Genomic DNA, 13,740 nt, shown 5'->3' on the forward strand with positions numbered 1-13,740 from the left:
TTATTGGTACTGTTGTGGGGTGCATATGACTTTTTGATCACTTTTTATAACATATTTTCTAAGGTGAGATGGCGAAAAATCATTACTTCCGGCGAGTTTTTTTTTTTTTTTTTTCGACGTTCACCGTGTACATTAAAGAATAATAGAAAAAGAAATAATGTGTTCATCTTATAGGACTTGATCAACACGCCTTGGAGTGTGGTTTAACAGTCTTTTATTAGTATAATAAAAGCCTGTTAAACCACACTCCAAGGCGTGTTGATCAAGTCTTATAAGAGGAGTGCATCATTTCTGGGCACAGGAGCTATATGCTCTAAACTCTACTCATTTCCCAGTGGTCACATGACCGGTAATCCCATTTGGATGCAGCCCCGGCCCAAAAGCATCTCACGCAAATAAAGTCGAACTGGGTTTTGCAATTTTCCCCAAGATTTGGAGGAGTTTCCTGGGTGATTTTGCTGCTCATTATTGAGCAGAAGGAGTGCAACTTTCTTATCTGTTGATCTCCACCACGTCCACATCCTCATGTAGTCGGTTTCTAACAGTTTTTGCAGACACATGCACATTTGTGGCCTGCTCGAGGTCATTTTGCAGGGCTCTGGCAGTGCTCCTCCTGTTTCTCCTTGCACAAAGGCAGAGGTAAGCGGTCTTGCTGCTGTGTTGTTGCCCTCCTAAGGCTTCCTCCATGTCTCCTCTGACCTGTCTCCTGGTAGTGCCTCCAGCCTCTGGACACTATGCTGACAGACACAGCAAACCTTCTTGCCACAGCTCGCACTGATGTGCCATCCTGGATGAGCTGCACTACCTGAGCCACTTGTGTGGGTAGAGTCTGTCTAATGCTACCACGAGTGTGAAAGCACGACCAACATTCAAAAGTCAGCCAGAACGCATTGGTACGGAGATGTGGCCTGTGGTCCCCACCTGCAGAACCCTCCTTTATTGAGTGTGTCTCAATAATTACCAATAATTTCCATCTGTTGTCTATTCCATGTGTGCAACAGCATGTGAAATTGATTGTCAATCAGTGTTGCTTGGAGTTACATTGTGTTTCTTAAGTGTTCCCTTTATTTTTTTGAGCAGTGTATAAGCAGTCCACTCTTGTAGCTGCAGTGGTTGCTGGTAGCTGCAGGGAATCAGACTATTATAGAATTGTATCTACTTCAAAGATAATATTTTAAGAATCTCTGTATAAAAGACATAGCACTAATATAACCTTTAGGCTAGGTCAACACATACATTCACATTTGTTTTAAAATTACCTTAATGTCTTACAAAAATTTTTGTAAGCTTTTTTTTCTCCACATAGAAAATTATTATTTTGGTACACAAAAATTTCATATACCGTACATTTGTTACAATATTACATCAAGCTTACTGTATACAGGTTAAGAAAGTTGTATATTTTAAGGACTACAAGGTAAAATCATGAATACATCCATTGAAGAAGCCAATGATCCAGTAAACTTGGGCTAGACGTCATACAAAAATAATATACAAACAAGTCACCATGACACATTTTACCTTGTTTTTTCAGTCTGACAACCAATTAACAGAGTGCAGAAAAGCCCATCTGCTCCTCACCTGACTCTGTTGGAATTTCCTCCTGCTTCCTCCACAGGGACCAATTTCTATCTCTGGAAACTGCTAATAGGAATTTGTCATCAGGAGAAAATGCCATCTGAGTTACAGTCAGGTTATGAAAAGACAAGCTCTGGATCTGTTTCCAGTTTGTGGTACTCCATAGAATAATTACAGCATGTTCTTTTTTGGAAGCCTAAACATATAAAAAATATAGGTCAAACCAGTGTAAGCTTGTGCCAACCAAACAAAATAAGTATAAGTAACAGCTGCTTCCAAATAACAAATAGACATAAAAGAAATAGGAACCCTGTAGTCATAGATTTTATGGTGAGAGATGTAAAGAGTCTTATCAACAAATGATGCATATTACCTTACACGCTGAAGCAATGACTGTTCTAGCATTGTTGCAAGCTACTGAGAAAATCTCATAGCCATGTCCATACCTAGAAAGTATACAAAAAGAACACATTTAGAAAGCTACATGAAATGGTTGAAAACAGAACTATACTCATGCTTCTCTGGGTGATGCTTCAGGGTACCGATATTGTTTTCAGCATCTTCCAGTTGAAAGTTGTAGGAAACCAAAAACTAAAAAACTGTCTAACATAAATAAAGAAATCATACAGCATTCAAAACACAGAATACATTTAGAATTGTCATATTCCAGATTTCAGTCCAATAACAGTTGAAATGAGTTAAAAATTGTCTGTTTCCTCTACTGTTCCTGAAAGTCATATTAGATCCCACCAAATCTGCTCTCCTGATATCTAACTATATTCAGATACATGGGAAGAATATACAAATCTGACTTCCATGATGTAATTAGGATGCCAGTGCCTCAAGTATGCACACCAATAGAGGGCGCTGACTGAGAATGTGCAAGTCTATCTTCCACGATGTAATTAGGAAGACAGAGTCTCAGTCAAACAAGCCTATAGAGGGTAGGCCTTCGCAGAGGCCTTTGTTTGCAATGATGTTGGGATTTTACCAGATACAGTCTCTCAGCCAAGGACAGCTGTTTCGATGTACTTGCATGAATGAAAAAGATATGAACAGTAGTGTGAGCCTAGTGTAACTCAAAGCAAATCTATCAGATTGAAATACAGTCAACACAAACGTTGTTCATAGAAAAAATGAAACAAATGTAACATACCGTATTTTTCGGACTATAAGACGCACTTTTTTTCCTCCCAATATGGGAGGAAAATGTGTGTGCGTCTTATAGTCCGAATGCAGCGTGTGCAGCGTCTGTGTCCTGTCTATGAGGAGCAGCACGGAGAGCAGCACGGTGCCTGCCTGCTCTGCCCCTCCTTCCCTGTCTGTGTCGCGTGTTTGCAGGAGCGAGATATGAGAGGCAGGGAAGTAGGGGCGAGCCAGACAGGTGAAGGAAGCGTGGTTTCAAGCTTGCCGAGAAAACCACGCCTCTTTCACCCGTCTGGCTCGCCCCTCCTTCACTGCCTCTCAGATCTGGCTCCGGCAATGAAACCACACAGACAGGGAAGGAGGGGCGGGCCAAATGGGAGGAGGAGGCGTGGTTTTCTCGGCAAGCTTGAAACCACGCCTCCTCCACCCGTCTGGCCCGCCCCTACTTCCCTGCCTGTGTGGCTTCATTGCAAGAGCAAGATCTGAGAGGCAGTGAAGGAGGGACGAGCCAGACAGGTGAAAGAGGTGTGTTTTCAAGTTTGCTTAGAAAACCACACCTCCTTCACCCGTCTGGCCCGCCCCTTTTTCTCTTCTTACATAGCTTCACTGCAGGGTGTCTCTTTCCATCCATGGATGAGATTAGATAGAATAGATAGATAGACAGACAGATAGACAGACAGATAGACAGACAGATAGACAGACAGACAGACAGATAGGAGATAGATAGACAGATAGATAGATAGATAGATAGATAGATAGATAGATAGGATAGATTAGATAGATAGATAGATAGATAGATAGATAGATAGATAGATAGATAGGTTCAAATCACCCCATATCCCTACAATACATATAAAACAAAAACATTACTGTGAAACACATACACATTTGGTATCCCTGTGTCCGAAAGCCCCCGGTTCTATTTACATTGGTGAAATATTATATTATTAGGTTATTAAATATTTTACCAATTTTTTTTCCTTAATTTTTTTTTTCCCTATTTTCCTCCTCTAAAACCTTAGTGCGTCTTATGGTCCGGTGCGTCTTATAGTCCGAAAAATACGGTTGTTCATTCGATTATATTCATGTTGCAATTGATGTCTGGAAAAAACTTCTCAGACTTGAAAGGGTGTAAAACTAAATGCATCAAAATATGGAAAAAATCCAGCACCAAAAGAAACCATAAAATGTAACTTTTAATCGTTATATTAAAATTCCCATATAAAGGGCAAGTGATGTACTCCTGCTGACATGTCATTGGATTGGGGGTGGTGTTTTTGCCTTTTAAATTGAGTTAGGTGGCAGTTGGACTTTATGAAATGACTAAGGCATTTAGCTGCAAAATTTGTAAGCAGGAGTTCATCACTTTCCCTTTATATTGAGATTTAAAATGTAACTTTTAATCTTCATATTAAAGTTTTCTTTGGTCGTGGATTTAGCATATTTTTGATATATTGTATCTATAAGTTCCATAACAATTGAGTGTGGTTAACACTTATAAGTTACCAATTTGAACAAAAAAAACTTACAACTTTTGAACCTCAGGCCACAGTGTGTTTTGCAACAAATGATCTTCTGTCGGAGGCTCTGCAGAGAGGACATTTAATTTATTAACACTACTCTGGGCAAACAAAGCTCATGCACTTACATCTTAGGTGGTGGTAGTAGTAATATTATTAATACAATTTAATTATTTTACATTGAAATGAAGGTAATCATTATAAATACGTGCAATAACTCATCCACATGAACTTATTACAATTCTAAAACAAATCACTCAATCTAAATTATTTTCTTTGCCTTGCAGTTCACAAAATAAGTAACATTACCTTTATTCTATGAGTCAGTACAAGAATGGTGATATCCAATTTATATTTTTTGTATATATATTTTTTTATGCATTACTAATTTTTTTTTTTTTTTTATTAAGCGCTTATTTTTTGGGGACCAACTTTGTTTTTCATTGATACTGTTTTGGGGTACATATGACCTTTTAGGCTTTCAGAATTTTATGTACATATATATACATATACATAAACACAGTGCCTTGTGAAAGTATTCGGCCCCCTTGAACTTTTCAATCTTTTGCCAGAACTGATGTGCAAAACTGATAGACACATACCCTAAGGGACTTGCAGCGGTAATCGCAGCAAAAGGTGGCGCTACAAAGTATTAACGCAAGGGGGGCAAATAATTTTGCATGCTCAATTTTTCAGTTTATTTGTTAAAAAAGTTTAAAATATTCAATAAATTTCGTTCCATTTCACAATTGTGTTCTACTTGTTGTTGATTCTTCCCCGAAAAATGTAAATTTTACATCCTTGTTTGATGCTTGATGAATACTTTCACAAGGCACTGTATATATAACTCAAAATCTGTAGTAGCCTGCTCTATACAAATACACAGTTCTCGCCCGATTTAAGTGAAATTTGGCACGCCCCCTCTCCACCCACATGCGCAGAATATCATCCCACCCCCCGTCATGAGATTGGGGTCCCTGAAGTTAGGCTCTATACATATAATGGGGAAATGTGAATGTGAAAGTGCTGAGGGGAAAACAACAGTTGTGACTGACAGGGACGGATTATAGCGAAGGTGCCAAAGAGCCGCTGCTAAAGGGGCTACACCACCACACACAACATACAATCACCATATAAACATCACACAGACAGCACACATACAACATCCCACAAGCACATCACTCAAATGCTACAAAACACCACACAAACACCAGACCACTCTAGACACACACAAAACAAACACCACCTGATACATCACATACATCACACCACATGTACATCACACACACGCACGCAAGGACCACACACGCACACAAATACACTCACATGGATGCACCCTACGCACACGGACGAACAGAGCACATGCATACTCTCACACAACTACCACACGCATGGACACTTAAACTGGATCACATGCACACATACATATACACGGACCACACACATGCATGCACACACGCATACATACACATAGATCACACACATGCGTGCGTACGCACACACACGCATACATATACACGGATCACACACATGCATGTACACACGCATACATACACATAGATCACACACATGCGTGCGTACGCACACACACGCATACATATACACGGATCACACACATGCATGTACACACGCATACATACACATAGATCACACACATGCGTGCGTATGCACGCATACGTATACATGGACTGCACCCGTGCATGCACACATGCATCTATACATATGGATCACACGCGTGCTCGCGCACACACACACACAGAAACACTGACAAAACACGTCTGATGTCCTTAGTGGCTGCTTGCACACTACAGTATTTTTCACGGGCCTCCGGGCCATGGATTTGGCGGTTCCATAGACCACTTTGTGCATAAAGCTGTAGTTTAGGGAGCTATAGAAGCCCGGAGACCCGTGAAAAATACTGAAGTGTGCAAGCAGCCTTACTGAGCAGCAATATTGGTCAGGCGAAAACTGCCCCATAGTAAGATTGTCATTATTGCTTACTATACAGGGAGCTTTCATCACTGAAGCTGCTGAGGTAAAGTGAAAGCTGAGCTATGATTGGTTGCTATGAGCAACTACACAAGTCTGCCTGTGAGGCGGTTTTCATTACTGAGATGTCAGCTCCTTCAGGTTATATAAGAAAAAATATATCTTTGTACCGTGTTAGCCAGTGGATATGAAATGAAAATTTTTTTTGAGAGAAGTCCTCAGTAGTTGATACCTTTTTTAATGGCTAACTTAAAAAAATATTGATGACATATTTCGAGCTTTCTGGACTACTAAAGGTCCCTTCATCAGGATGGTATAAGTATTTCTGTGCTTGGGAGAAATTGCTTAACAAATTACGAGATGCATATTCTCATTTAACCCTTTATGAATATGTTAAGTTTAGGGATACATGAATGCATTATTGAAAAAAATAAATAAATGCTAAATTTCATCTCCATACTATTTTAATTACCATGAAATGCTTAAAGGGTTAATAATTAATAAACTTCCCAAATTCAGTTTTGAATTATTTTAGGGGTACAGTTTTGAAAATGGAGTGATTTATGGGGGGGTCTAATATGTAGGCTTTTATTCCCTGCGGAACTAAAGTGGTCCCTAAAAAATTAGTTCAGGGAAATTTCTTGTAAATCAGGATATAAAGTGACACATGTCAGTTTTGAAAACTAAGCCTGGTCGTTAGGGTACTTTGGTGCTGTCTCCCCAATGGGTTAAAGGCTTAAATTATCAGTGATTTTTAACATACCTGTAAGAACGTGAGACTGAAAATATGGCTGAGGATACTGATCAGACAAACTGTTAAAGGTCTCCTCTTCCTGAACAGACTTTGAATTCAAATCCCCTGGATAAAACAAAGGTATTAGGTAATATTACTAATATGTCGCAATAAATCATGTTATCATATTTAAAATAAATAAATAAATTAGATAATAGGCTATATACATTAAAAGAGGCTATCCAGGAATATGGAGGCCATAAAAATCTCATCATCAGTAGAGGTGGGAAGGGGTGTGTGATTAACTCTTAGGGATCGGCATACAGACATTCTACATCAGTCACTTCTGCTTTCTTCCGCCCAACTGACTTTCAACATCAATTGTGTTGGAATAATGCATTCTCAGATATAACTGTCCGGGTGCATGCTTGCTCTTATCACCTAGGACATTTAGGTCATGATATTTACGTCATCACTGGAAGGCCGCCTCTTCATTGTGTGTGCCAGCTACCCACGCATGCGCAATACAGATTGTGCCAGCTGGCGATGAAGTGTAATGGAGCTTGGGGGGCGTCATAGAAGAGGTGTTGGCAGCACACGTCACAAAACGGATTCTGGCACCATATAATATGGACTGCGCATGTGCAATCCATATTTTACAGTGTGGGGCCACTATGGAGCACAATATGCTGTGTAGGAGCCACTGTGGAACGCATTATACTATGCAAGAGCCACTGTGGATCATATTATACTGTGTGGTTGCCATTGTGGAGCATATTATTCTGTCCAGGGGTCACTGGAGTATTACAATGTGCAGGGGCCATTGCAGCATTATATGAGGGTGTAGTAGGTGGGATAGTCAGGAAAACAGGGAGGGGGAGTGAGTTAGCTCTTATTGCAGCTCAAGGAATTATGGGAGTATAGGAAAAGGAACCGAACAGGAAGATGCAGATATAAACAAATGCTAAGAACCCAGAACTCCAGGGGAACAAAAAGATTGCATATAAAAAAATAAAATTAAGTTTAAAAATAATTTTAATAGCACTGGAATCTTAGTGTCACATGAAAAAAGAGAATCTCCTCTTTCATGTGAAACAAAAAGCAGGTTTGTATGTTTTATAATGTCCGAGATGTAATGGATTGAATTTACCACACACAGTAACATTGAGTGAGAGGGTGAGAGTGAAGAAATGCAGGATTTCAAGGAAGTGATCCAAAATTTGTTAATAAAGTATATTAAAAAATGTATTCATGACAAATACTGCCAGAAATCAAACGTTGTCCAAAAGTTTAGTCAAGCAAATTTTAGATATATAAACACATCACTGCCTTTTTCTGCCTTCTTTCCATTCACCTAATAGGTTTGTGTGGTACTACAATAGGTGGTGTAGACAGAAAATAAATGTAATAGGGAGGGCATATTCTCCCAGGGGTAAAGAAAAAGAATCTAGGGTGGAAGATAAAATTTCAATCTTAAATCCTGAAATGACAGTAAATGCAGAGTGACCTAAAGCCCTTTGACAACTACATTTTAGGATTTAAATATGCAAAAAGACTTGAAATCTTCCAGATAGAACCTAACCCAGTTTTCTTGTAATGCATAATTCCATATTTTCAATAAGTTAGTTATTATATATTTCCAAAGATGCATCAGAAGCCTTAATTTAGACGTTAGGATATATACACACAGTATATATATATATATATATATATATATATATATATATATTACACACACAAACTAAAAAAAAGTATAATGCTTCACAGTAGCCTCCAGAGGTTACAAGACTCTATAGTGTCCCCCACAGGGCAGAATATTGATTGCGCATTAGCAATCCATATTATACGGCGCAATTGACTCTATAGAGGTAGCAGCAGACACATGACCTGTATCGATCAACATTTCCTCTTTAGTTCACCCCCTGGGATGTCATCAGCGGCTTACACCACCTCTTTGTGACGTGTGTGGGCTGCCCACTGCATTACGCATGTGTGGATGGCCGGCACACATAATGAAGAGGCGGGCCTTCCAACGATGACGTCCTGGGATCCGTATATCAACAGGAGAAACAGGTAAGTATAGTGGGAATGGGGTTGGACTTCTCTCTAGTGACGTCCCGGGGTGCGGATATCCCTTAGACCCGACAACCCAGGATGTCAGCAGAAAAAGTAAAAAATGTAATATATGTAGAACTATATGAGCTAGATATATTACAGTAATAAAATATATTATATATATATATATATATATATATATATATATATATATATATATATATATATATATTATTAAGAAAGTTGGAGAAGTGGGCATGGGAGGCTTATTATAAAAATATTAATTTATCTAGGACAACCCCTTTAATGGTAATTATTTAGGTCACACCCCTATTAAAACCACGTCAGGGAACACTGAGTCCTGTGATTGTGATCACATCATAGAGTTGTGACACACAGACGCAAGTGTCACAATGCCACGCTGTGGCACAATCTCAAGCTTACATCCACAGAGATTTGTGGTTAATGCCTCAAGATGTTTGAAGCAACCTCCCTGCAGAGTTCCTTCAAAAAGTGCATCAAATCTACCTAGTATAATTGATATTTTAATAACACTTCTATTTTTCAAAGCATTCTTATGCTGGGTTCACACTAGCATTGCCTCTCAGTTGCATTTTTCCTCAACCAATTTTTGGCAGGCAAAGATGTGTACACAACTGTTTTGTTTTTTAAATATATTTTTTTTAGTTAATTTTTCTAAGTGCTAGACCATGACACATATGAAAATAGAAGTAGTAAGTATTTCAAATGGGGTAGACTATATGATGGTAAAGGAAAATTTTCAATGGACATAAACAAGACCACTTTAATAGTACAAGAAAAATCCCTTAATCTTTCCCACCTGAAAAATACTCCTTTCTAGAGATGAGCGAGTACTGTTCGGATCAGGTGATCCGAACCACACGCTCGCATAGAAATGAATGGACGTAGCCGGCACGCGGGGGGGTTAAGCGGCCGGCCGACGTCAAAGCGGAAGTACCAGGTGCATCCATTTATTTCTATGGAGCGTGCTGTTCGGATCGGCTGATGCGAACAGTACTCGCTCATCTCTACTCCTTTCCTAAAGCTTCACGGGTATAACACTTTTTTCAACAGCATTTTTCAAAACATCTGCACAGTACTGTATGTATATTAACATATAAAAAAATGTAAATACTTCTAGATTATATTTACTCACATCTTAAAACAAAGAGCAAAAAATGTGCATGAGTAACTTGTAGAACCCTAATTGATTTTTATGCCTCTATTAAGTTTAGGATGTGAAAACAGCTTCCTACAAACAATGTGATAATGAGATAAAGCTAATGACAAACCAAAGGGGAAAAACAAACTAATAAAGCAACAGCAAGCAATAAGTCACTGCTGTTACAGCAGATAATTGCTACAACTGTCTCTTGCCATTAAAACTATCTCTATGTACAATGCAGTTTTACTGTTACAGAGACTGACTTCTATAGCAACACACGTACTGTTCCCATGAGAATGAAAACAGTCTTACCGTGAAAGACTGCTTTATTGGACAATCCTAAAGCGGGGACAGTAGCGCCTTCAGGAAGATCAGAGTGGCCCTGCAACAGCACAGAAGTGGAAAATGAATAGTGTACAAAATATTTTTTTCACTTTGAAACAAATCAATATTTTATATCAACAGCGAACAATAAGGGAATGTGTGTGCCTCAGAATTCAAAAGAATACAGAGAGGTTTTACAGTACTCAGAAGCAGGAACTGATTAAAGTTAATGGATTTGTCTTCACTTTATGAATTGTGCAATCCCTAGGATTTGTCTCTAACCACATGGTTTTGGCTTAGTGGTGTACAACTATTCTATGTTTATCCTGCACAATGGTTCACCATCCAGATGAGCCAAAGCTCTCAAACTTATATTTGGTTTTACTTTCTCAGCTCAATATTTACCCTCTGTAAAAAGCCCCTTCCCTCTTCAGATGATGTTCTCCACTAACGGAATGTGCTCATTGTACCATAATACTCATCAGCTGCTCAGACAGTCCACTGGGCCTCTTTCCTCAATTCACTCATGTATGTTATAATGACTGACTTTCTGGAAAGTGGAAAGTGTAAATCACCAGACCAACTTCTGCACAGACGCCAAACAAGTAAAGCTACAGTCATGCCCATAAGTGTTGGCACCCCTTAAATTGTTCCAGATAATGAAGTATTTCTCCACAAAAAAATATTGCAATGACACATTTGTTATACTTTTTATAATTTGCTTTGTGTGTATTGGAACAAAAAAAAAAGGCCAAAAATTATATAAATCTCACACAAAACTCCAAAAATGGGTCAGAAAACATTACTTGCACCCTTAACTTAAAGAGGTACTCCCAATTCACCCGTTCACCAACTTCCAGGCCGTCTACTCTGTTCACTTCCTGGTTTTCTCGGCAAATTGGTGTGCATTGTTTCACTTGCTGTCTCCCAGACAAAGCCAGCTTTGCTTAGCTTTCTTCATAGCAGTACATGTTTGCAGTCGGTAATGAGGGAAGGTTGTAAATAAATTAGCACAGTATCACTGGAAGATGCACAATATGAAGTTGATGTAGCAGAGCTGATAAATGATGAGAATCCCAAACTTACATGCTACAGGACCAAGAGTCAGCTTGTAATAAACTCAGTTTTAGGTCTGTGTTTACATACGGAGGTAACAGACTCTCTGTTTCAGCCCTTATCAGCATTGCTGATTCATTGCTGGCCACTTCAGAACTCTCCAACTCTTTGTTACCATCCATTTCTGGGTGCTTTCAGAAGTATGTCCGAATTAAGTATTGTTCTACTGGAAGACCAATGATCTAGGGTGCAAACCCAGCTTTCTGACACTGAACTCTACATTGAGACCCAAAATCCTTTGGTAATCTTGAGATTTCATGATGCCTTACACACAGTCAAGGCACAAAGTACCAGAGGCAGCAAAACAACCCCAAAACGTCTTTGAATCTCCACTATATTTGACTGTTGGTTCTGTGTTCTTTTCTTTGTCTCATTCTGTTTTCGGTAACCAGTAGAATGATGTGCTTAACCAAAAGGTTCCTAGTAGAGATGAGCGAGTAGTGAAATATTCGAGATTCGTTTCGAGTAGAGCCTCAATATTCGAGTACTCGATTGAATATCGAATCTCATTTTAGTCTATGGGAAAAAAATGCTCGTTCCAGGGGAAACCACTATTCGACTAAAGGAGAATCACCAAGTCCACGAGTAGCAGGAGGAGAGTGTATAGGAGGAGCGCTGTGCAGTTAAAGTGCACGGACCCCATAGACTATAACGAGTCCGTGCGCTTTAACTGAACAGTGCATTCGGCAAATCAACGCTGGTTCTGCAGCATGCTCTCCTTTGTTAGTTGGGAGAGCTGGCAGCTTTCGGTTATGCGGGAGCTGACTTTTTCTCCTAGAAATGCATTGACCAGCATTGATTGGCCGAATGCTGTACAGTGTACAGCATTCGGCCAATCAACACTGGTTCTGCCCGAGGCTCGTCTGTGAGGAAGCGGAGTCTAAGATTGGACCACAACAGTCTCCATTGTGGTCCGATCTTAGACTCCGCCTCGTCACAGACGAGCCTCTGGCAGAACCAGCATTGATTGGACGAATGCTGTACACTGTATAGCATTCAGCCAATCAACGCTGGTCAATGGATTCCTATGAGAAAAAGTCAGCTCCCGCATAACCAGAAGGTGCCAGCTCTCCCGACTAGCAAAGAAGAGCCTGCTGCAGAACCAGTGTTGATTTACCAAATGCTATACACTGTATAGCATTAGGCCAATCAATGCTGGTTCTGAATCGAGTCCTTATTGCGAATAGGGGTAGTATTCGAACAAGTACGAATATTTTGAATACCGTAGTATTCTATCGAATACCTACTCGATCGAATACTACTCGCTCATCTCTAGTTCCAAGAAGGATTTTGGTTTATGTACATTTTGGAAAACTGCAATCTAGTTTTTTATGTCTCTGTGTCAGCAGGGTCCTCCTGGGTCTCCTGCCATAGTGTTTCATTTCAGTCAAATGTTGAAGTATACTTTGTACTGACACTGATGCACCCTGAGCCTGCTTGAATTTCTTTGAAACTTGATTGGAACTGCTTATCCACCATCTAGACCAGGGGTCAGCAACCCCTGGCACGTGTGGCATTTCTCCCTGGCACGGCACATGGGAGATGCAGCAGGGCAACGACCCTTCAGTGCTCTCAGGACACTCCCCTTCTCAGGCTGCTCACTGCCCACCAATGAGAGGAGAGAGGTGAGCTCAGGGGGCGGAGCTTATCACTACACAACTCCAGGACCCTGCCTGTAGTAAGAGCTCCTACTGTCGGCATCCTGCACGCAGAGGAAGATTCGAGCAGTCAAAGTAAAAAAAGAAAATACCAGGTACATGCTGGAGTCACTATGCCCATTAATGTCAGGCATTTGGAGTTAGTAATTTAGTTTCAGTAACTCCATGTGCCTCACTTTAATAGCAATTAACCCCATCATATCCCTCACATTAACCCCTGTGTGCCTGACAGTTTATTACCATGTGAGACACATGGGGGTACTAATAAAAGACCTCAGTGATGAAGATACCTAATTATTACCTCCATATATCTCACATCATTAACCCTTATGTGAAGCACACAGGGGTTAATGTGAGTGACATGATGGGGTTAACTGCTATTAATATAAGGCACATGGAGTTAATAAACTGTAATGCACATGACCATACCATATA

The 13,740-nt window shown here is 39.9% G+C and overlaps 1 protein-coding gene across 1 annotated transcript in view; it reads right to left on the bottom strand.

Moving 5' to 3' along the window:
- Positions 1 to 13,740, bottom strand: part of ELP2 (elongator acetyltransferase complex subunit 2) — a 116,299-nt gene that overhangs the window by 10,180 nt on the left and 92,379 nt on the right. Inside the window, exons 14-18 of the mRNA XM_075271001.1 lie at positions 10,520 to 10,589; positions 6,997 to 7,092; positions 4,254 to 4,311; positions 1,952 to 2,024; positions 1,582 to 1,774 (exon numbers count right to left, since the gene is read on the bottom strand). Of these exons, the coding sequence (XP_075127102.1) occupies positions 1,582 to 1,774; positions 1,952 to 2,024; positions 4,254 to 4,311; positions 6,997 to 7,092; positions 10,520 to 10,589 (490 nt within the window). The remainder of the gene's footprint in view (positions 1 to 1,581; positions 1,775 to 1,951; positions 2,025 to 4,253; positions 4,312 to 6,996; positions 7,093 to 10,519; positions 10,590 to 13,740) is intronic.

This window comes from Leptodactylus fuscus, chromosome 4, assembly GCF_031893055.1.
Source record: "Leptodactylus fuscus isolate aLepFus1 chromosome 4, aLepFus1.hap2, whole genome shotgun sequence".
Classification (NCBI taxonomy): domain Eukaryota; kingdom Metazoa; phylum Chordata; class Amphibia; order Anura; family Leptodactylidae; genus Leptodactylus; species Leptodactylus fuscus.